At 39.5% G+C, this 25886-nt stretch overlaps 1 protein-coding gene across 4 annotated transcripts in view; it reads right to left on the minus strand.

The window, feature by feature from the left end:
* GRM1 (glutamate receptor, metabotropic 1) overlaps positions 1 to 25886 on the minus strand; it is a 163583-nt gene that overhangs the window by 37135 nt on the left and 100562 nt on the right. For all 4 annotated transcript variants that reach the window (XM_009999979.1, XM_009999980.1, XM_009999982.1 and 1 more), the window contains exons 6-7: positions 7124 to 7370; positions 55 to 223 (exon numbers count right to left, since the gene is read on the minus strand). In XM_009999979.1, coding sequence (XP_009998281.1) covers positions 55 to 223; positions 7124 to 7370 — 416 coding nt within the window. The remainder of the gene's footprint in view (positions 1 to 54; positions 224 to 7123; positions 7371 to 25886) is intronic.

A 25886-nucleotide genomic window follows, 5' to 3' on the forward strand; every position in this document is an offset into this window, starting at 1 on the left:
AGGGAAAAATACTGATTAGACACATTTCAACAGCAGAAAGTATCTGAGGCACACCTTAATCTGGCCCTTCAGGCAAGGCTCACTGCACACTGATCGGACCATTCCACTCTTGTTCATCTGAATCCTGTAGTCATCAATGTTGAGCACACCCTCATGCCAGGTCCCAATGAGGACGTAGTCATACCGGTTGGGCTCTATGTACTGCAGGTTCATGATGTCATACCTGCAAGGGAAAAAAAGAGAACACAAATCAGTGTCCTGCAACAGGAAAGATAAAAATTTACCTTGCTCTTCTACTTCTGAGTTCTTTAATAATCATGTCATCCCTTAATATCAGGGACTAGTGTTTCACGGGAACACCAAATACTGTGGGATTTGCAGCAGAATCATTCGAAATGACATCCCTGATTGCCACATAATTGCTGATTGCTTGCCCTGCTTCCATAAAACTGTGGGTTAAGAGTTTTGTGTCCAGGAAGAGCTGCATGACACAGACAGCAAGCTCTGTTAAAGATGCACATGTAGGAACTATCTGTGTGGTGTATTTTTCAGCCATTTTTCAAGACGTTTTTGACATTTTCTTGTTGCCTACATAAAGGTTGTTTGCAGTACAGCTCTTGCTGGGACTTCTGAAGTTATTGGTCAAAATGCTCGAACTAACTGAACTGCTATGCCATAAGTTAACTGTAAGCACTAGTTCAAATATTCACATTACCCAGCCCAGTGAGACTGTCAGGAAAAGTTAGGAGCTTAGGTACAAAAATTACTTCCCTGCCCTAGGCAAGTAGGAGAAAACTTCCCAAGGCTAATGGAAAGGAGGCACATACCACTGCTGCAGTAAACATTCAGCTTCCCTGACTCGGTCATTGCCCTCCATGTGTTGGGTCTGAGTGTGCACATCCCTTACTGCTGATTATTCTGCTCCTCCTTTAACCGACAGAATGTATTTTGTGCAAAGCAGTGATTAAGTGTGATGAGTGTGTTAGTAGGAAATAAAGAAGAATGGGAGAATGAATATTGGAGAGTGAACAGAGAGGAAGAACCACAAAAGAGACTAGACCTGCAGACACACCTCTTAAGATGAGAAAGAGGAGGTTTTACTTGAAAAAAGACCAGAAGAAAGTGGGCTGCAATCACTGGAGCTGAAAATCACAAAGCTTCTTTGTTTTACAAGCCTGGGAGTTCCTGCCTTTTTTTTTTTTTCCTACTGAGTTGCTTCAGTCTCTAGGGAAAAAACCTTTTTGTTTATAATGAGGCTTGCTGATCTGTATGTGAATTATGAATGAAAGGTAAGCAGAGTTTGAGCCATATATAAAACTGGGATGCCTGGTTGTGGACAAAGAGAGAGAAATAGACATTTTTTTCTTTTCCTTGCTGAGGTTCAAACACGCAAAAATTCAACTCTCTCTGCACTCAGAGGAAGGAGATGTTAGAATGATTCACTAGGTGTCTGTTTTTCTTACTTGACTCTTGGAATCTCTGTAGTTAAAGGTGATTTAAAGAAGTGTGTATTTACAGCTGTATTTAGACCACGGTTTTGCAAATATGCATGCTCATAGAATCATAGAATGGTTTGGTTTGAAGGGATCTTCAAGACCATCCAGTTCCAGCCCCCCTGCCACAGGCAAGGACACCTCCTACTAGACCAGGTTGCTCAAAGCCCTATCAAACTTGGCCTTGAGCACTTCCAGGGAGGAGACTTTGGCAACGTGCCTGGGCAACCTGTTCAGTATCTCAGCACCCTCACAGTGAATAATTTATTCCTAATGTCTAACTTCAGTCTCCCCTCTTCTAGTTCAAAACCATTACCCCATGTCCTATCACTACATGCCCTTTGAAAAGTCCCTCCCCAGCTTTCCTGTAGGCCCCTCCAGGTACTGCAAGGCCACTTAAAGTTTTCTCTAGAGCCTTCTCTTCCCCAGGCTGAACAACCCCAACACTCTCAGCCTGTCTTCATAAGAGAGGTGCTCTAATCCTCTGATCATCCTCGTAGCCCTCCTCTGGAGTTGCTCCAACAGCTCCATGTTCTTCTCATGCTGGGGGCTCCAGAGCTGGACACAGTACTGCAGGTAGGGTCTCACAAGAGCAAAGTAGAGGGGCAGAATCACTTCCCTTGACCTGCTGGCCATGCTTCTTTTGATGCAGCCCGGGATACAGTTGGCTTTCTGGGCTGTGAGTGCACGTTGCCAGCTCATGTTGAACTTCTCATCAGCCAACACCCCCAAATCCTTTTCCTCAGGGCTGCTCTCAATCTATTCTCAGCCCAGCCTATAACTGTGCTTGGGATTGCCCCAACCCAGGTGTAGAACCTTGCACTTGGCCTTATTGAACTTCATGTGGTTGGCATGGGCAGACATTTGAAGCCTCTCAAGCCTGTCAGACAATGCCAGTGCCACTGCAGATCTTCACTGTATCACATGGGTAAAATGACCTTGCTCTCAAGTCCAATGGAACTCCAAGCAGGACACAGCTCCATTCGTTGGCAATTGGCCACTAACTGAGGAGTTGCTTAGAAAGGGGTTCATTTTCAAATTCACTATGAAACAACTTCTTCTCGTGTCCCATATCTTGCAAAGGAATACCACAAAAAAGAAAGCTGTTTTTTTTTTCAGAGTTGTGAATAATCAGGATAGCAAGAAGCAATAAGGCCCAGGAACTTTATTATGTAGGCTCCACAGACAGGAGTAAAATTGAGCAGAAGGTCTTTTTCTTGCAAGAAGAACATACTTGGATTTTAGTGTGACCTTGAGTTAGATGGATAAAAAATTTGATACTCTGGGCTGGAAAATGAATTCAGAAAGGGGAATAAAATATGACTTATGTGAGGTTTTTCTCACATCCTCTTAATGGAATTTCTGAGCCTGCACAAAGTGTTTTCATTTTTGAAAAAAATATATTACAAGGCACTGAGTGACATTAATGCAATATCTATCAAGAGTTGGCAATTTCAGTGATACCATTTTAGGTTGAAAGTCATTCTTCTGTTTTTTTATAATACTGTTCCCTTTTCTATCAGCTATCTGTCAAAGAATAAAGTATGCAGACTAAAAGCTCTTACACAGTCTTGCATATGACAAGTTGTAGTACAATGTTCACAGCTTTGATATGTAACTTGAATTTTAAGTGGAGAGATGTGGTCTAACAAATACACTTGGTATAGGGAGACATACATAAATCCCTTATCCTTTCTTCTTTTCCTTGATGAAAAATTTATGCTTTGAGTAAGGATGAGTTCAGTGCTGAAATACCTCCCCCTGTACCCTCACTCACACATATACAGCTTTTACAGTTTTGGGCTGTGTCCAAGCTAAAAATTATTGTCCCAAAAGAAGTATGTTTGGCAAGAGTTGTGAAGCTCCAGCAGAGCGAGAAGCATGGAGGCAGCTGGATTTCGCAGACATAGAGCAGCATTACAGAAGCCATGGAAACATTCTGCATGTAAGAAAATTAACCTTTCTTTTAAGGGCAAGTTCTCTGATACATTGGGGAATTATGTTACCAAATAGGTGGTGCCACTTGAACAAATTACTTGTAGGGTGAGCCAGGCCATGAGCCAGGTGGTCACAAGCACACTCTTACTCTAGGTAGTCTAGGAAAGCTGATGCTACCTTTCTGCCTAATGCCTGACTGGCAGTAAGGTTTGCTATCCAGGAAGGCAGAATGGAGAACGGCAATGGGGAATAACACTGGGATGTAACTGACCAGAACAACCACCGGTGGAGCCAAACTCTGAAACAAGCAAGTAGATTTGATGCACATTACTCCTACATAAGTTTGAAACCTTTGCATTATGCTTTTGAGAACTTGCTCAAAGCATTGGAGTAAATAGAATTTCCATTTCTGATGCCAGAACAGCTACTGGAGAATTTTAAGCAGACAGGTTCTGTTCAAGTCTTGGTAGGCTAAAATTAACAATGTTTCTGTTAGCTTGTGAATCTCATTTCTCCAAGCATCAGAGGTCCATTGTGGGGCCTGAAAATTAAGTTCTCCTGCCCGTTGTCACATAGAATTTTATGCTCAGAGGCCTACGCAAATTTTTTGTCCTAAAGAGGTAACTTTCTTCATCACTGGCAGAAGCTGAAAGTGGCTATTACTCTAGAATAGATCACACAGAGCTTTCCCCTGCCCCTTGCATAGACACAGAGTAGGATGTGGTGTAAACTACTGCATCCCTCACACCTTCTCCAGCTGCTTTCTGGGAATTTAAGTGCTATGATTACTACCTAAAAAGGAAATGGGAGATACTCAATGAAAGTAAAAAATTCAGCAATTTTTCCAGCATGTTCTTAGTAACAGTATAGTAAACAACTGCTAATTATCGAGAGCTATATCCATGTTGTTGATCCCAGAGGCAGTGCAGTCAGTTAAATGACTGCATTCGTGCCCTTCTGATAAAGCTCTGCTTCACATTTCTGCATAAAGACTCTTCAAAGAAAATATTCTAAACAGAAGAAATAAAACTTTGAATAAGTATTTCATGTTTTCTAATCTCATTTTGATAAAAGCTTGAAACCGTGCATTGAGCCTGAGATAGAAGAAGAGCTACATCTAAACAAATGGTTGAGGATAAACAAAGCTAAAAGGGGTTCAAAACAGGAAATTCAGTGAATTTTGGGCAAACATAATTATAGGCATCTCTAACTGTTCTATGTTATTGTAACTACAAACTTGTCAATTACTCAATGAACCTCACAGATTTTGAAAATAAAGTATGAAGAAGGTTGCAGTTTTCAAAGATGGAACTTTGATTTATTCCATCTTCTGACGTTTATTTGTTCACGTAATATGGTAGCATAATATTTTTTAAAAATCTCTGTATATGTTTGTGTGACATTCTTGCATAGAAGATCTTAAAAAAAAATATGGAATTTTCAGATCTAGCTCTCTTTGCTGTACTTGGGTGTTGTATGTGGTGTTTATTTTTTCATTTTGCTGGGGTTTAAAATCTCTTTTGGGTACATACAGTGGTATGGGCAGTTTGCTCATCCCCAAGGAGCTTTTACATGCAGAGCTGTGGAAACACTAGGGCTAATCTGGAGCTAAATACAATTCTGCATGGGCAGAAACTACTGCGGCCATACAAAGATCTGACAGGCTGCACTGGTCACATTTCATATACCCATCACCATTCTCTGATATATGGCTCATGTCATAAATGCCACAGACTGATACTAGGATTACAGCATGATACAAGGACTACAAAAAGGTTAATTAAACTTTCTTGCTCAAACTTGCTTACTCCAGCAGTAAAAATATAAATGAGAAACGATTAAAAAAACAACCCTGCTACCTAAAATAACTAATCAAATTCTAAACAGGGCAGGGAATCAAGATAAATGAGCCTTCCTATAGATCAAAATGATGGATGGAATCCTGACCTCCTCAGTGAAATAACCTGATAAACACTTTCCTATATTTTCAATTCAGGAACTGTCCATTCTAATTCTATGCATGGTACTGATGAGAGTTGCAGAAATGCTTTCAGGTGACAAGACAATAAATAAGATTTGGGCTAAAACTGGAAAATTATGCCTGAACATCAAACCAAATAACTAACAGGCAGACAATACAGTATATTCAAAGCTGCAGTAAGGCTTTTATGGAGATAAATAGTGTGTAATAAACTTAAAGCTATGCTAAGTAGTAATTACTCTGTTTTATCTAAATGATATGTGCAAAGACTTTATTTATGCATTTGTGTCAGTAAGCCTGACTGTAAGGGTATTTCTTGCAGCTATTTTCAAAGTCCAACCTAGCTCATCTAAACCTGAAGTAGACAATGAAAAGACAAGAAAGGTAGACAATGAAAAGTAGACAAGAAAACCAAACTGACCATGTTTTTATTACTATTTAAGGGTATAAAGCTGTTTAAATGAAATAGCAAATGGTAAAAAATTGGTCAGTTTTGCTAATAAAGACTAGTAATAGTGAGTAATAGAGATAAGAGTTGCTTTAAGGCCATTTTGTTCTACGAATACTCTTTGAAGCCATACGCCAGACTGCAAATTCCTGTTTGTTCCAGAGCACTCTCTTTGTGCAGTGTTGGCACTCAGATGCATTTATGCAATAAGCCCAAAGATGGAGTGAGAGAGTCTTTTATAACACTTTAATAACTCAGTAGGAAAACTAACTTTAATGAAGTCACCCTTGAGTAGGTTTCAGTTCATAATGGATTATGTAGTTCAGCAGCTGAATTAAACTTATTTATTAAAACAAACAAACAAACAAACAAACCCCTAAACAATTAAAAAACAAATCCATCTGGGAGGTATCACAGTTAAAATAGTTAGGCAGAACCCACAGAACTAAAGGAAGAGAAAATATTTTGAGCAGCTGGCTCCTGTAAGAGAAACAAAGGTGACATCCAAGTCCATAGAGCTGCTGTCTCACCCATTGTTTGGGTACATACTGTGACTGCTAGGGAGGGGTAGGTAGATTGTAATAGTTACCACAGGTGGAATTTATCAGACTTAAAATGAGTGAAACACAGTATCTTCTGGAAAACAACACAAAACACCAAAACCACCAAATAAAATTATTTGTCCTCCTCTGCTCAGACCTATCTTTAAACTCTGGGACAGACAATCTTACTTGGAACGAAACAAGTTCAGGAGAGCACACAGGGGTTCAGCAAGCAGAACTAAATAGTCTCTGGCCAGGAAACTGCTACATTCTGAGGGCTTTTAGAACAGCAGAGCTCCAATCAGAAAAGGATGTTCCCTACATCCCCACCTTCAAAACCTTAGCAAGCAAACGCTTCATTAAGTTCCAATCACCTGTATTAGGCTTTATACATATTAAAGCCCTAGTGCTGAGCCCCAGCTGTACCTGAAACACAAAAAGTCTGTCGGATGCAAGGTGTGTCCTCTCATGAAATCCTAGAAATTTTATAGGCTGTGCTGTAGTTCCTGCCCCACTTCAACCATAGCTATTGATGCATCATATGCTACCAGTGATATTCCTGCCTATTGGTAAGATTAATCCAGATAACTCCATTTATATCCCAGAGTGTGCATGCTTTACGCTGCAGCAAGACAGCCAAAGAAATCTCCATCACCAAGCCCAACAACATTCCCACTTCCCAACATCTGGTTCAATTAGTGGAGATGGAACGTCTCTTTACCTCCCAGGAGCATCTCCCTTTTCATCAAACCAAACTTCTTCTCCAGAAACACCGATGAATGAGGATTTGAGGAGGAAATCCAAGAGCTTCCTGCCATCAATTGGCTTCATAGCATCACATAGCCCAACATGTCCAGGGCAAAGGGAATGATGCATATTCTGGAGCCCGTGAGCCATAGCATATATAGCATTGATCACAAATCCCATTTTACTGTCTTGCACATAATTTTCTTCTAGGCTCTCGTTGCCTACAATAGTAAGAAAAAAGTGGGTTTTATATAAACAAAGATGAAATAACAAGAAAATATGGAAAAGCAATGAGATATTAAAAGGCATGTTCTTATCTCTCTTACAAAGCCTTAAAAGCATAAGCAAGGTGCCAGACAGGGATTTTAATTAAATTAAAAAAAAAACCAAACAACAACAAAACCCACCAAAAAAACCCAACCCAAACCAAAAATAACCTACAACCTTTTTTTGTTTTCCCTGAAATCTTTAATTCATTGAAAGTTAAATGCCTTAAGAGAAAGAACCAGTTGAATCAAATTGTCATCTTTAATACGTTCTTTTTTGAATTTTTGCTCATCATTACCCAATGTTATTTATGCTAAAAAGGGTAAACAGCCCAGGATCAGAATGATGCATTTCAGCTAGGACAATTTGTAAAATGAATTCCCTTGTAAATTTGAGTTTTTGTCACATTTGAAGATTTTTTTTTTTAATGTCATGTTTTTGAGCAATGTTGCTTCCAGTATTAATAAGCAACCTAAATCAGCATCACTTCAAGTTATCAGAAATAATTTAAACTACAAATTGTAGTAGATTTGCCAATGTGGTATTGCTACAGAAAGTCAAATGAATTTTGTATCATGAAGAGACTTCTTATGTCAGGGCAGCATGAACAGACATTGAAGTCTCTGTCCACTGCTCAGAAACAATGTGGCAATGGAAGGTTTTCCCCACACGTAGGTTTTAGCTCTGATAGGCTGATGTGCTGGCACTGCCAGAGGGTACCACTTGTGGATGTATTTCACATCAGACCCTGCTGGATCCTGGGCTGTTCCCCCACTTCCCACCTTGAGATGTTGAATGCTGCCAGTGCTGACCCTGAGTCACAGTGGACCTGAACTGCAGGAGTCCAGAGAGAGTTGGAAGAAACCTCCCTGTTTTGTTTCCTTCCCCCTGAGTCATTTTATTGCAATATGCTCCAAACTACAAGATGTTTTTATCTGTAGACCTCCCACATTACTCAGTGTTTAACAGGCATTTGCAAACCAGCCTCTCTTACTTTGTCTAAGCAGCACCTTGTCTCCATTTGGGAAGTAGGATGTGTGAGAGACTAGGTGTTAAGTGACACTTCTGAAATCAGGTTGGAGAAGACAGTTGTCATTTTAATATGAAGAAAGGAGGAAAATCTACATATTCTCTGAAATTTTCAAGTTAAAATGCAGCTCCTTCCACTAATGTAGATACGATATGGATACGGCTTTCAAATAAAGTAATGGAGACCATCCTTGCATTTATACTTGTAAAAGGCTCTGATTTGGTAGGTCTTCACAGATTGTTTGCCCTCCAACTCAGAACTGACAACTGAGGATTCATTAGGATAGCAAGACATCCCAAAGGCAGGTATGTCTAGGTTTATTTCTCTGAGGCTCCCTAGCACAGGGTATTCATTGCAACTGGGCAAGAAAGTCTTGCTCCAGTAACTGGATTAGCAGAACATAGCAGATCCTTGTGACAGTGAATTAAAAAAGCCTCATGAAAATAGCATAATCTGACTGAATGAGTTCATGTGCTTCTCTCACTGCCATACATTCCCCACCAGCACCACTAAGCGAGGAGCAGCTGGAGAAACACTTCCCAGAGGCAACTTATCTGTCGCTTTCTTTGCAGAAGGTTCATAGCTCCCATTCAAATTGCATGAAACCAACACCATGCAGAATCATGTTCAGAAGAACAGAAAAAATATAAACCTTATATATTAACTGACAGAGTATTTACCAAGGGAAGGAAAGAGTACACCACTACATGTACCCTCACTTATGTACTGCATATAGAACCTACGGCACAGTCTAGACACATGTTGGTTGAATACACTAATCTGTGGTCTGCATGTGCTCCCTCTCAGTGTGTTTTATCTGATGATTAGTTCCTTAGGATTGAAACACTGTGAATTTAACACTGATTCTGCTTTCTTGTGGACATAAAATGAATTTGTTCTCCATCCCTATGTGGAAGAGAGGTGGAAAGCCACTGAGCTCAGCGCAGAGGTCCTCTCTTTCTTGTGAAGCTTCTAGGCACTAAGTCATAGAAGAGATCTCAAAAAGACTGACAGGGTACAGCACTCACTATCAACTCTTTTATACCTGAAAGTTGAGATAAACTCTCAGAGATACCTCCCTAAATTCTCAATTAGTTAAAACAAACAAACAAACAAAAACAAACAACAACAAAAAAACCCACATCCAAACCAAACAAACCCAACAAAACAAACCCAACAAAAAACCAACACACCAGAAATATCAGAGACAGTTGCAGGACATAATGATAATATCCATACATGTTCAGGTGGCTGTTGGAGGCAGAAAACTGAATGTAACAGAACTTGCTGATGCTTTTAAAAGAGGCCATTTGCCTCAAGTATGTATTAACTCAGCAAAGTGTGCGTTTCGTTTCTCATTTCATTTTTTCAGATGCATACCTCCAAAGAGAAAAAAAAAAATGATGGTGGGATGGTTTGCTTTTAATTAATTAGGAGTGACCACCTCACTTATGTTGAGTCTCCCAGCATATAGTACCATACTGCAGAGGTAACTGCCTTGACATCACCTATAGAAATAACTGCACTGTAGTGGAAAGCAATATGAGAACCACCAGTTTTATACAGATCAGTAATATAAACATTCCTATGTGTATATAAGGTATTTTTTATTAAATCCAGCCTGAGATGTCATGCTTTAGCTAAACTTAACTTCCTGCAATCAAAATCCATTTTATTTATTTTTTATCATTGTAAGTTATCATTATACTTCTGTATTTGAGCTTGTAAAAATTCACTTATAACAATCAGTAGGAAATGTGTGGGGTTTTTAAAATAAATTAAATAATGCAATTATGTTCAGCCAGATACAAAACAGAGGTAATCAATGTTTAATTAAGTTTTCATAGGACAGCTCTCCAGTAAATGAAAGAACTACGTTATGTTTGTTATGGGACTTCTCTGTGAAGTTATATGTTTTCTTTATAGGTCTTTAAAATGTAGCAGTGGGTAAAGCAAAACTCTGGAATGTGGAACCCTTTTTTTTCCTTTCTCTCTAGTCTTTTGGAAAAAAATACCATTGATCTGAAAATATTAATCTGAACATCAGGATTTATTAACATTAAAAATAGTATTTTGTTCACTTTCTTATCTATTTATTTTTTATTTCAGGGTCCTTAACTTTCATTAAGCAAATAAAAATAGTCAGACATGTGAGTACCAGATTAATTGAAGTCGTTCAAATTAGGCCATTATTTTTCTGAATGACCTTGAAGAATTTAGGTGTCCTAAATTTTATGTTTAGTTGTTTTATATCAGATGCAATGCAGATCTTCCTTTAATAATTTCATTTTAACTGTTTCTCTATAGTTTGGGTAATTTTTTCTTATTTCAGTTTTGCTTTTAATCTTTTTTCTGTCAGTCAATCTTAAAACTGAAAAAGGAGGTTTTATGTGCACATATACTACTAATGTGAAGAAAAAAAAACCCAAACAACCACAACAACAAAACCCCAGACACCACACTCTGGATGCACACAATGGAAAAATGCTACCAGCACTGCTAAAAGTAATATCTAAGTACAGGGGGAAGGAAGACAGACCATAATTTCATAAAACTCCCTGTGAATCTTTCCTTCTACCATAAAGTGCCTCACATCTAGCAAGGTACTTAGAAGGACCTAAAAGCAAATGTAAAGAAACCATTAATTTAGTCCACTGCCTTTGCTATGAAGTCAGTGTGGTGCCAACAAGTGTTCTCAAGAGCAGAGCAGATACTCTTGCAAATTCCACTTGACTAACTGAAGTTGAGAAAAATTGTACTATCAGAATCATGTATAAAAATGAATTACCTTTCACACATAAAGATAGAAGAAATCTATGTTAATATTCAACAAGAAATTGAAAAAGAAAAGCACGAAGGGTTACTGATGTACAGTCCTCAGAAAGGCTAAGGCAGGAAAGATTTTGGGATGGAAGATAATGTAGAAACATTTTGGTTGGGGAATCTGATCAGTACCTAGTTAGTTGGTAAATTTTGAACAAAAACATATATTTGATAAAGAATACAGTCTGTTCACAGATGAGTCTTGATTAGAATTAAAAGCTAAAAAATCTTGAATAAGATTGCCATAAAGAGTAATATTTAATCTCAAATAGACAGATACCTTTATGGTTTGTTACTGTCATCTGAATATTCGATGTCATATAAAGAGAGATTTTGTTGTCTTGGTCCAGTTAGCAACTATTATGAGCACTATCATCTTTTCTGGTGGCCCTGACAGATGTCTGAAGGTCTTAGAAACTGTATATACTGCTTTGTTTTTAGGAGTCCTTCCTGGGACTGATACACTTTGTGGGTAGGTCATATGGGATTTTAGCTCTGTTGCCAGTTGAAGCATAGTGATGGTTGCATTCAGTATGAGTGCTCATTCAAGCAAAAAAATTATTCTGAAAATACAAGCAGGGACAAATTTCACTGGGAAGATGAAGACTTACTTGGGCTGCATGTGTAACAACTCAGCAAAAAGCCATGTCAAGGAGTATAAAGAGCTCCCCCCACAAAGTGCCAGGTGTCCAAGCAGGGGTTACACCATGAACATGGAGAGCAGTACCCAGACTCTCAGCAGTTCCACATTTTGGTTTTGTCACCAGTTCCTTGAAATATATATTTTTTTATTTAATAACAACTAATCCTCTGAATAACCATGCCAAATTAAGATTTTATGAAATAACTTTTGCAGTGGATTTCATTTGTTTAAACCCATTTGCAATTATTGGTTCATGTATTTTATAATGATTGCCAGTTCTCTCCCTCTCACATTCCATTTATAGCATCTCTTACATTATGTAACAACAAAGATAACAGCAAAATTACTTAATAAATTTCACTTCAAGGCACTGCAAAACGAAAAACACATATAATGTCTCTAAACGTAATTAGTATCAGGATGGTGTGTTCAAAACCTGTGCACTAACTGGCTCTTTCTTTACCTATCACCATGTTAATAACAAATGCATTCACTTCATTAGTATTGTATGTCTGAACAAAATCCTCACCTCTTGATTGTATAAAGGCAAGTTTTGCTCACACCACTGCACTTATTACATCCAAATGTAAGTCAGACAGCAAGTCAGATTAGTAAAAGCTCATTCTGTATGAAAACATGGTAACACCCATCTCCCTGCTCACTGCAGGGGGGGCTGGACAAGATGACCTTTAAAGGTCCCTACCAACCAAAGTGTTCTGTGGTTCTGTTCTATGATCTCTTTCAGCCTGCAATCAAATATACAGCCACAGGAATTTCTGAGGGCATGTTTTTGGAAGTAACTGCCTGTTCTCCAGGCAATTCCAACTGTAGCTGATTGCCTAGGATGGAAAGGCCAGGAAATGTTACCGGGTGACCAGAGCAAGCAATCATGGATCAGGGCTGCAGGCTTCACTTGTTGCTGGCTGTCTCAGTGACCTTGCTGTGTCTATGTGCAATCTAATGTGATTCTAAACAATCTGTGGAAAAATGCTTTATTTTTGTGTGTTTTACCAAGCTATAAGAGGGTCAGAAAAACAGGTGTTGTCTCAATTTCAATTTAAAAATTATTTGTAGTTTTCATGAGACAGAATTATAGGCTGAAAAATTTATCACAGACTGTAATAAATGCTTCATTCAAGTTACAACAAATAATCTTATCAGAATAAAGTATTGTTTCTTGTATGGTTTCTGCTACCAGGAAACCAGTTATTGTACTGGTTTATGCTGTTTTCAAACAAAAGTGGACCATGCATGCAATGGTTACTCCTTCATTTCCTACTTTGATGTCTTTGCAGCAGGGTGATAAGTTCGAGGCAGATAAATATACTGAAAAACATGAAAGACAGAACTTAAGAGGAGGACAGTAAAATAGCTATCAAAAGGACACAGGATAGAACAGGTAACTCAGTTCCCATTGTATGTGAACTGTTTGTTTGACCAGATGAAGCTCCACTCAGGCAAGGGGGAGGAAGGATATAATATTTAAGAGAAGGAGTCTTTCCTTAATTGCCTCCTGTGCACTGTGTCACCAGTCTATAGAAAATATTGCAGCACTCTATAGAATTGCAAGTTTCTCTGCCCTTTGCAAAGAGGAGATGAAGCAGAGCTTTCACTGTGGCAGCTAAAAGAAGGAAATTTCTTACAATATGTGGGTCCTATGCCAGATTTCAAAACATGCTGATAAACATTTGACATCTTACAGTACTCATGAAGCAATAAACAGAGTTCACAGAGTTACAGACTTAATTTTCAGGATGTCATTAAATGAGAAAAGTTTTGCTTCCATTCTTCAAATGGTTTTTGTTTCCCCAAGCAAAGAGATTCAATTCACTATTATATTTGATATATTTTTTTCCCTGAAAAGCTAGGATACAACATTTACCAGTTAAGATACCTTGCTATTTTTTATTATTTTTTTTCTGATCAGAGGAAAATCTATGAGTGTCCCAGATGCTACTGCTTCATTACATCTGGTGAATGTTACTCTTTAATTGGGATTCGTGTACTTCTATTCTTGTATAAAACTACAGAGAGGCATGAAAGCCATTTAAAAGGTGGGCATTCAGCAGAATCTCCTCAACAGGATGCTGATGGCAACATTTGTATGAAATAGGTTATTTATTTTCACTAGTAAAGTTGGTCAAACAACTAATGAACCTTCTCCTTATGGAATAAAGTTGATACTGAATTTTAAAATGTTAGGATTTGTTTGTGGGGCTTTTTAGTTCCTTTTACCAGTAGATCTTTCACAGATGTCAACTCAAAGGCTAAAGAAAACAAAAACATCAATTCAGCCACCAAAGCACAGATTGTCCCTAATTTCAGATGTCTAACACCTAAACTTTACAAGCTTAGTCCCCTTTTTAGATATACTATACACCACAAGTGTCTTCAGTTACCTTGTCTGATTTTTTTTGGGGATGACACCTTCCTTTCAGTGTTTGAAAAGAAGTGTCTTCCTTTTGTCTCTCCCTGGATGGCAAAAGCAGTGGGGAAAGATTTTAATTAAATGTACTTTCTTGGTTCTCCATATCACATTATGTAAGTATCTTAGGACTTTAAGAGCTTAGTGTCAAAGACTCTGAGCTGGAACTGGCATACACGAATACAACAGTGCCACAGCGAAGCTGAAATATAAGGAGAAATGACAGCACAAGCTGCTGATTCACTCATTAATCAGATGCAGGGAGAGTCTGAGTCGCCTGGCACTGAGCAGGAAAGAAGGGACCGAGCAGCGCTGCCAGCCCTATGCCGAGGCTGGGCTTGCAAGTCCAGCCTATCAACTGATCTCTAACTGCTCCTGCATTTCCCAGTCTGCAAACTTTGCTTAGCAGACACAAGAGTCTGAAGCTCACTCCCCCTCCCTGTCCTTTCTGCCTGTCCCCATGGACGTTCAGACTCTCACACTGCTATGTGATGTCAGGAGAAGCAGATTTAAAATGTAAACAGCAAGTGACAATGTATCTAGCTCACGCTCACACTGTGAGAGATGGCAAAGTTGTGTTCAAATGTGCCTGTGCTTGAGAGAGCAGAGAGCTTTCCTCTTACATTTCCTTTCTAGTGACCCAAAGGAGTTAATAAAAGGACGAGAAGACAGTAATTTCCCAAAGGCTGGTTGCAGCTTGCAAAACTGGGCATGCCTAGTGTCTGTACATGACAGTGCTGGAGCAAGCGGGCAGAGCACCTCTGGGGAAACATTATATATTCACAAGCACTCCCAGCTGATGTGCAATGCTGCAGCCCCTTTGGAAGTAGCTAGAGGAAAGCTGGAGGCCTTTGGAGCTGCTGGCAGCATGGCTTTGACAGCACTGCATTGCTGTAGGGGGAGGCAGGTGAGTGCAAAACAGGCCTGTGGTGGCTAGTGGGGTGGTTTTCCCCTCTCCATAAACCTGTATCACCTGCTCTGTCTTTTATGTTGGTTATCATTAAAAGAAAGAACTCAAAGGGAAATACAACATACCACCCACGGGCCAAGCTAACATCACAGCCATCTGCAGGCCAAGCACCCCAGGAGACAGCTGGGTTTTGCTTCACTAGGTTGTCCCAGGCAAGGTGTAGCTCCGTGCCATCACAGGTTTGCAGTCTGCATGGATTGTTCCCATGCATTTGTAATTCCTACCAGTAAAAGCTGAAAGAAACTGATTGCAGAGCCACAAAGCTGCAAGAACGTGTCCATAGAAATTATTCATAGCAACAGGAAAAAGAGCAGGAAACTGGATAACAAGCAGAGAACTTTCTCTACAAGTCGATGTATATGGCACATGCTGTTAAGTGCAGTTCCAGAGAGATCCACTTAGAGCAGATGGCTTGACAGAAGTTCATCAGCCTAATAAAGTTTCTGGATGGTATTATGGCTTGAAGACTCTGTTTCTTCCCACTAGGCTACAATTCTTCATAAGGAATTTTACTTAAGAAAGAAACTAGGATATTTTGCTAGGATGTTCTAGCTTCTCAAAACAAGCCTGCAAGCTGTTATTTGAAACCTCATCTGTACTCATTCACTACTATAAGCTCTTTAAGGCTTGGCAGGAAATTTTAGCATTGCTTCTTTATTTTCCTAGATTTTATGATCATGATGAAATAGATCTGCAGTATTTTAATTAAATATAAACTGAAGGACTTACAGAGCATAGCTCAATACAAGGTAAAAAAAATCCTCCTTCAAAACAAAAAGAAAATTCCACACACTTCATATTTGTACCTGTTGTTGCAATGCAAACAGCTTGAGAAGTAGAATTGACAGAATGTCCAGCAGTGAAGCAACATATCCAAAGATTGACAAGAAAGTAAAGTTTTAAGGTTGACTACCTCATTTTGGTTATTATCTTAGTTACTGTCCTTTAGAATTAATAGACTGGAAAACAGCAGAGAAAAACTGTCCCTATCTGAGATAAATCAACTGCTGTATCTTGGACTTCCAGGCAAAGACAGTTTAATATCAATTCAAATGGTTTGAAAAGAAACATGACTTTGTATTTATGTGCCATCCTTTTCATAGCTATTTTCATATGCCCAACTGGAACTATGCATGCAACTGGAGTAATGCACACAAAATTATTAATATTCATTATTATACATATTCTAATGAAGATGTTCGGAATTCACTCCATCCCAAAGAGAGTAAGCTGTAAAGATTTTTATCCTACTTGATGATGTTAAAAAATTCAATATTTGCCTCTTCTAACTAACATAAATTCAGCCCCTATTGTTGTGATCACCTATTGGAAGACTCATTGAATTGACCAAGAATCTGCCATGGAATGGCAGCCCCTTATTACTAGCTATGGTCAAATACCTTAACATAATATTTCGGGCTTAAAACTAGAAATCAATAAAACTGTGCTTATAATTTTGAACTTGGGGAATCCATCACATTGGAAGCAGTTTAGGCTTAAAAAAAGTCTATGCTAATTCAGAGAGGGACATAACATTAAATGACATGTTCATGTGGTGAGACTGCACCTGGAGTACTGCATACAGCTCTGGAGCCCTCAGTACAGGACAGACATGGAGCTGTTGGACAGAGTCCAGAGAAGGCCCACAAAGATGGTCAGAGGGCTGGAGCACCTCTGCTATGAAGACAGGCTGAGGGAGTTAGGACTGTTCAGCCTGGAGAAGGCTCTGGAGGGACCTTATAGTGGCCTTCCAGTACCTGAAGGGACTACAGGAAAGCTGGGGAGGGATTTCACATCAGAGAGGGCAATGATAGGACAAGAGGCAATGGTTTTAAACTGAGAGAGGTGGGTTTTAGGTCAGATATTAGGAAGAAATTCTTCACCATGAGGGTTGTAAGGTACCCTCATAGGTTGCCTAGGGAGGCTGTGGAAACCCCCTCCTTGGAGGTGTTTAAGGCCAGGTTGGATGAGGCTTTGTGCTGCCTGGTCGAGTGTGAGGTGTCCTTGCTCATAGCAAGTTGGAATCTTTAAGGTTGCCTCCCACCTTTACCATTCTGTGATTCTATGATTCTGGAAACAGGCAGCATAGAAGAAGATCTGAAGTGATGCCAGTTCCTTTCCTAGACACAGAAAGTAATTATTATGAGAGCTTGTTCTGGCTTGGTTTGGTGGGATTTTTGGTAGCAGGGGAAGGGCCCCAGGAGTGGCTCCAGTAAGAAGCTGAGAAGCTCCCCCTGGTCCAATTGCTCTGCAATTAACACACAAAAGAACAACTAGAACAGCTGAGCAGAGAAGCACTTAAAGGAGAAGAGCTGTGTTGGGAAAGGGGAGTAGTGCTGGTGGTTGGTGAGGAAGAAGGGGAAGAAGGTGCCCAAGCAGAAGTTTCCCTGCAACCCATGGCGAGATGGCAGCTGTCCCCCTGCACTCGTGGAGGAATGTGGTGGAACGTTCCCTGAAGGTGCCTGGAGGCGTGAATTTGGCCACTGGACTTGGATTTTAGAGCCAGAGAATTTACTGCCAGCGGACTCTGTTTACACAGCTTTGGAAGACCCCGGTACCAGGGGAAGTGGCTGTTCCCAAAGGAGCCCGTAGCTCTGTGAGAAGCCCAGGCTGGAGCAGCTCTGGATCTCGTGGGAAGGACTCATGAAGGAGAGGTTTGTGGAGGACTCCCTTCCATGGGAGGGACCCTGTGGGGAAGCAGGGAAGGACTGTAAGGAATCCTTCTTCCTGAGGAGGATGGCACAGCAGGACCCACCAGCCTGTGAACTGACTCTAAACCCCATCCCCTGTCCCCCTGTGCTGCTGGGGGGAAGGAGGGAGAGAAACTGGGAACAAAGTGATTTGGGCCCAGGAAGAAGGGAGGGGTCCTTTCACACACAGAGCTTGACCAATAATTACTATGATTGATTTGTTAAAAGCTGGTCTGTGCCCAAACTGCCTGTAAAATGACCACAACATGTTCTACTATTTATTTGAAATTATTATTTAACTTCTGCAGCAAGATGTTATTTCTCTAGCTCTAATTTTAATTAGAAATTAATATTTCATCTTATAAACAGAATTAAAATATGCCAGCTGATATTTTTTTGTTGTTGTTCCTTGATTGAATATCTTGTACATATAATGAGCAAAGACACTGATTTCAAATCCTGATATAGCATTTGAAATCCATCTTATCATTTCATTAGCTGAGTGCAATTCAGTGCTGACAAAGGCACTTGAAAGGTCAATCTCAGCCTTTGCACATAAAGGACATAGCTAATAGCACAGTTATTTTAATGGAAGACTGATGAACAGGCTGAGAGGAAAGGATCACTTTTACCATGCATGATCTTAGTCAGAGGCCATATTAGGGTTTGGCATTGCAGTTCTCCGGCCCTATTTATTCTTTTATTTTTATTCTTTCCTTTTAAAAATTATTTTCTTTTCTTCGGTTCCCTTTCATGGGAACATGATGACAGGCAATTCAAGTTTTTAACCTGTATGTCCTACAGCTTCTTCTGTCACTCCCAGTTCAACAATAAGCTATCTCTTGAGCCTCCCTCAGGCTGGAGGCTCCCACAGGTGCCCCTGTTCCCAAAGCCTCAGGCACCATTTTAATGTGATTAGGTCTTGCCACTGAAACCTTGGGTGTGCCTGCTTCTCTTGCTTTCCTTACAGCTTTCCTCCAGTGCCATCCTGGACTCTGACCCATCCTCTCCAGGGACAGGTTTTCTCAGACCCCGTTTTCTACGTGACCTGAACACCTGTGGAGAAACAATTAAAAAGAAAGAAAATGCAACCTTCAGATTTCCCCTCTCCCTCAGGTGACTATGTAATCTTGCTGCCTTATCCGCACACTCCATTAAAGACATATTTAGCACTACTATTCTTAACTGATCTGTTATTTGGAACAAGTCTATCAGATAATGAATTTCTGCTGCTCTTACAAGAGGCAGGAATGAATGCAGTTGAAACTGAATTAATTTACAGATTTAAAGAAATATTTGCAGATTTTTATATTAGTTGTCTAGCTTTAATTATGCTTTTCACTCTTAATGAAAAATAATTTATAAATTGAGTCACATATCCTTACAGATATCCTATTGTAACACACAATGATGGAAGGATGAAAAGAACAGAAAATAGGACTGATTACATTTCAAGCATAATGCTTTTCATGTGAAACCTGAGACTTACCTGAAAGAAAAAGGTAAGACTCAGAAATTGTGCTGCAGCTTTCAGAGCATTAACCACTTTAGATACTTAAATTAGGAACCTGAACACATATTCAGGCAGATAATTAACTGACTTGATTAATCCCTGAACTTCTGTAGCTGCTGTTGTCTTCCATGGGAATTATGGAAGATCAGTACCCTTAAAAATCAGGTCAACTTATCTAGGTCTCAGAGCATGCACTTCAAGAGCCTAATTTTGAGCATCTTCATCAGAAAATGCTGGTTCATAGTTGAGAATAAGCAACCTTCATATTAAACAAAGAATATATTACCACTGAGAAGGGCAAAAACATTAACCAAAATCTAATCTCAGTATACATTGAATATTTGGCAACAGCACAATACCAAAAACCATTTATCAGGGTCTTCAGATCAGAGTGGACAAATACGATGAACATAATAAAATACACATATTTATTAACCTATCCTCTAGAGATCTGTGCTCCTGTCTGGCATGGAGATAGAAAATGAAACAAATCACATGAACTGTTCTTTGTCCATTGATCTAGACCTGTAAACATCTAACTACTAGCTCATGGCTGTCAGTGTATGGGTATGAGATTATGACCACTTCAAGGGTAAGTGTTAATATCTCATGATAACATCATATCAAGTAGTCCCCTTATGGTAGGATAGCAGCCTGTGGCTGGCAGGAACAGACTAGCTGGCCTAACTGGTCTGTTCCTATGTCAAATTCTAGTAGTTCTGTAAGAATCTGAAGAACAGTCAGGAAAGACATCTAATACTTTAAAACAGTATTGGTTTAAGATGGGTTTAAGAATTCATGCATGACAGTATACCACCCACCACCCAGTGCTATTGGTTTTGTTTATTATTAGTCATAATTAATAATAATAATTATTATCATTATTCTAAAAGAACAAAACACTTCTTCCTCACTTCTGTTCTCGGGTTTCAGGAGGTGTTAAGAACACCAGCACTAGCCACCCAAGCATAAATCAATATGAACACCAACATGGCTTGCTTCTGCAGAAATACAGCTCCTTCCAAATTTCTCCTTTGCCAAATTTACTGCTGGTTTTGTATTGTGGTTTGGTTGGTTGGTTGTTTTTTTTTTCGTTTCCTCTGTTTTTTAAATTGTCTGTATCTTCAAAGAAGAAACCTTCTGTTTGAAGGACTAGCCTCCTGGAGCCACATGGCTTCCTGCTAAAAACCTTACTTCCTGCGGCCCCCGCCAGTGCAGCAGCCCTGCAGCCACGAAGTTGCTCTCAGGGGCTTCTCCTCTCACTTCCTAGGATCAAAAGCAGCAGCTGAAGCTGCCCTGGAGCCATGGAGCAAAGTGGCCTCAGCCATCCTAACTACTGTCGAGCTTGACCATGTTATAATTTAACAGAGCCTGCTCATAGCTTTTGTTCTAAGATTAGTTTTCAAATTATTTGTAAGATCCAAATATTGCCTTGTAATATGCAACACTTAAATAGCAAATACACAGATCACAAAGATCCACTTTATTTTCCCCTTAACTGGACATACGCCTGGACTTGTGTTCAAGTAGAGTATTACAGAAAAGATTCATTTTAAAGCTATACTAAGACTAGAAGCTTCTGAATGATGTCTGTATGAGGACAATGCATCGCTGATTAGCAGCAAACTAGAGCTAAACAAATTAGAAGATAAAATAAGTGGCCCCTTTATTCACACATTAAATTTGAAAGAAGAACAAACAGGACTCTTTCAGATCTGAAAGAATTTTTAAAGCTTTCATTTTAGCACACCTCCTTTTTTCCTGCCTGTAGCCAAATGTGACAATGCAGAAAAAAAAAGGGCTATCAGCCCAGCCAAACCTAAATTACTGAAGTATTTGAGATTTCACAAGAAAATGGGCCCTTGTGATATGAATACTTAGATAAAATAAACCTGGAAAAAAAGAGATAAACTGGCCTTTGCAGAAAGTAGACAGTAAACTGCACAGCATGACATGTAGAGAGCTTTTGCTTTGAAGAGAACAGCCCTGATTTTTCATCCCTGTAGAGCTGAGCCTGAATCCAGAGCTAAATTAAAGATTTGAATTTGCAGGTTCCTCCAAAGCTACTCTCTGTTATATGAATCATAGAAATACCAGCTGAAGGAAACTTTTGGAAATAATTTTGTCCCACACCTTGCTGTGCTGCAGTGGCCCTCTATAGCTCAGTCAGCAGCCCAGCCTAGCAGGAGTAGCTACTTTTATTATTGTTCCTAGTTCCCTCCACACTAGCAGACTTCTGCACTCCCCTAGACCTCCCACTATAAATGGCAAAACAGAAGTGTATTCTGGCAGTGCTTCCCTTTGGAGTGCACATCTTCCAGCCGATTATTCTCCCTATGGATACCAAAACAGTTTATTCTTAGTAGGAAAGCTTGTGGTTTGTATGGATCAAGTTTTATTCCTCAGGCTTGTAATTTATTGTTCTTTATGCTACCAAGTGTCCAAGATTTATTAAGAACTCATTTACCTTAAGAACTCTACTGGCTCTTTTTCAGAAAATATCCTTGTGCACAAAGGGTATCTCTGGGCTGCAGCTTGACTTGTGTGAGTGTGTGGGTTTGGACCTACACATTAACCTCTACTATATCTCCTTTGCACCTGTATTTGTGGCTTAATGCTGCCAGCAATGACAACCTGTAAAATTGCAAGCCAAGTTTAAAAACTTTCCACCTACACGTAAATGAGGAAAGAGAAGATACGATCTAGTAAAAGAACTCATAAAAGAACAGGACAGCTGACAGAAGGCAATTAGACTTGTTTTCAGATCAGTTACCTGTGTTATTTCATCTGGTTTACTTACTGATTTGATTAAATACATATATCTAGGCTAATTGTCTGATGTGTGAACTGCAGAAACAATTTATATCTAGGAGCAAGCCAATTCATTTTAATTGTTTGGTTTTTTGTCCTCATCTGACTTCTGATAGAAGTTCAAAGCACCTGTGACAGGTGGGCACCCATCACACTCGAGGCACAAAAGAGTGGAGCCCTGAGGAGGCACAAGGGAATATGACTCGTCCTATTCCTCTGCAGCACCATTGGCTTACTCGTGTAATGGAGAAGTCTGAATGTCACAAGCCTACCCAAGGACTGTTTTAATCCCAGAAGTGGAATCTTTGACTATTAAAATCCACAATGGAAAATATAGGTGTAAGTATTAGATTTGGAAAAATTTTGTCATATCCTGCTGTAATATGCATATGTTCTGCAGTCTTCTATGCTGTTTTCAAAGGTGTATGTATACTACTTCTTGCCTTTTTTTGATGATGATCTCACTTTTTCATAGATCCCAAAAGAAGAAAAATATTTATTGTTACTGTATTTTGATTGACAACCTGGCTTACAAGTATTTTTTTAAATAGAAAATATGAGATGAATGTAGCTGCTTTCTTCCAAACACAGAAATAAGAACCCAGAAGGAAATGAACAAAAACCTGGCCATAGATAATGTCTTGTCAGAATTCATATGATTTGTCACAGATAAGCACATTATCAATCTTCCTCTTCTTTAAGCCTTAAAAGCTGCCTGTAATCTTGTGTGGGAAATGAAATGACAGCTCTGCTGTCTTTTCTGCTGCAATGAAACCCTTGTCTAAAAAGTGTAGCAACACTGTGCTTTGACTAGTTGTCCCTAATAGGCTTACTTCTAGGTGCCCATGATATTGAGGCCAGTTTTGATCACTAGTGTGGGTTGAATCTAGGATCTCTTGCTTCATAATAAGGACAATGAGAGTGACACTGGACTCATCTCCTTCTGTACCACAAGGACCTAAGTGTATATGGGGAATCCAAGGAAGGGTTTAGGGAGGGAGACTCACAGGACACATAAGGTACAATACATCTTGAAGAAGTCATGGTATGTCAACAGCTTGATTCTTTCTTCAAAAGCTTATGAATGTGTCTTCAATATACAGCTCAGTTGACTTACAAAAAGTGACTGACCTGGCAGACTGTGCAGTCAGACTATTGTCTTATAATTAATTTTTCTGATGTGTTGTAGTGAAAAGTAGCTCCTACTGCAGGTACTTCTGCGATGTAAATTCTTATGGGACAAGTGCTCCATGGGGGAGCCTTGCAAATATTGAGATTAAAGGAATGTTCTCAGAGAAGCACCTACAAGCACCTCTGGCACAGCAGAATGAGTCCTAAAAATGCTGGATCTAACTTGTCCAACTCACAGTATAACCTGAAGCACTCTGGAAACCATTCAGATCAACTCTCACTGAAATGCGTTCACCCTTTCAGCAAAGTGTAGAAAAAAAAAAGTGCATGTCCCACAGTGGTTGCTCCACTGATATGAGAAAATGAAGGTCCCATAGTACCTCCTACAAATTCACCAAAACTAAGATAGGCATTGAGAAAAAAAAATAAAAATAATAAAATAAAATCTGAGAAGCTCTGAACTACATTACTGGTGGAGTGGATGCAGTCTGAAAGATGCATCAACCAAGTACAAAACTGTCTGTGCATTGGAGTACGTCAGACATTAGCCTTCTATCTTCTCATCTGGTGCAGTAAATACAATCAAGGAGAGCTTCACAGACAAATACAGGAAAGCAAACATCATGACAGGCATGAGTAGAGGCTCTCTAGATCTCCTAAAAAGGTGTTATTATCCTATGTCAGAAAAGAAACTCAACCTTATTAAAACTCTAAGGACTCTGTCTGGATGAGATAAAATCAGTTACTTTTTAATGAGTGCATAGGGGGGATGCTTTTTAGAGAAATCTTAACTAGAGGCAAACAAGTCAAGCTGTGTCCAGAAGCACTTATTAAAATTATTTTATTTAGTAGCTTGGGTATAATATCCCACAGACATAACTGTACTACTCATGTACTTGAACTAGTGTGTTCATGTAACACTGTACTTTGTAGCACTTTGTATGTCTTTCTGTGAGTCTCTGATATCTAAAACACATCTGCACCACGCTCCACATCTCCTTCAGATTGTGGCTATAACAATCAGAGTGGATGATTTAAGGTCTTTACAATGACAAAATAATCTATATTCCCTGCAATTTTCGTCTCAAGAGGTGTGACTTTGCATTATTCATACCAAAGCATAAATATCTTTTCTGGAATATTTATTCTTTCTCACAAGCTCTTTTCTGCTACCACTATTATGTACTGCCCATGATTTGACATGCTATGAAGATTTATGGTGGACTCAGAACTTCTTATATGTGTTGAAGCCTCTATCTTCTTTCTGAGTGAGTCTGCTGATGCAGAAAGAAGATGGGAAAATATACAACCTCTTAAGACCAAATCTGGCACAATATGGTAGCTGTACAGATCCTTAGCAGGAATGAAGGCAAACAGCATCCTGGGGTGTATTGATAACACAACCAGTGACTGCAGCATATGATTCCCTCCCCCCTACTGCCACCCTTTAATTTGCACTCATCAAGGGGCATCTAGAATACTGTTCATGAACCCCCAAAACAGAAAGACATTGTTAACCTGGAGCACATTCAGCAGAGGGCCATCAAGATGATCTCTCTGAGGACAGACTGAAGGACTTGGTCTTGTTCAGCATGGATAAGACATGGCTGCAAGGGAACATTGCAGCAACCCCTCATACCTACAATCTAGTTACAGAGAGAAGTGAGACAGTTTTTTCATGGTGAAGCACGGTAGAAGGATAAGAGAGGATGGGCATAACTTGAAAGAAGTGAGGTTAAGACAGGTAATGCACAAAACTTTTTCACCTTTAAGTAGTGGAATAGGTTGCCCAGTTATACTGTGCCACCTGCATCCTTGGAGGTTTTCAAGGCCCCAGTGAATAAAGCCCTGAGCAAGCTGGTCTGAACTCATACCTCACCTTGCTTTGAGCAGGGGTCTGGACTACAGTCTTTGTGAGCATCTCCCAGACTTAGTGACTGTGTGATTCTGTGATTCTGGCTGCACTCAGATTGTTTGTAGTTCTCTTGGACCAAAGCAGTAATTAACAGATAAAGCAACCCTTATGGCATGACCAAGGTATGAGTAAGCATCCTACAGGGAACTAGGACTGTGACCTCCTTTGGAACAAAAAAAATCTACATTTCTTGTTCTTGTCTGCCACAAATATGTTCACTGACATAAACCTTCTCCTCAAAGATCAATTAAATCAATGAATGCATCATGAATTGCCCACTTTGTTCCACTTCACTCTGTTGAAAAATGTCTGTGCTGATTGCCTGCCAATGTATTTTGTTGTCCCAGCAGATGAACTGCTGTGAGCATAATCTGATGTTTGCATCTGTTCCATAACCAATTTCATAACTGTCTCTTGTGGTGCAGAGGAGTACTCATCCCACTCGGTTTACATAAACTACAGTCATTGTATTATCTGCCAGTAGATGAATAAGACATTCTATAAAAGAGCAGTCAAACC

This window comes from Chaetura pelagica, unplaced genomic scaffold (genome assembly GCF_000747805.2).
Source record: "Chaetura pelagica isolate M959 unplaced genomic scaffold, ChaPel_1.0 scaffold135, whole genome shotgun sequence".
Classification (NCBI taxonomy): Eukaryota; Metazoa; Chordata; class Aves; order Apodiformes; family Apodidae; genus Chaetura; species Chaetura pelagica.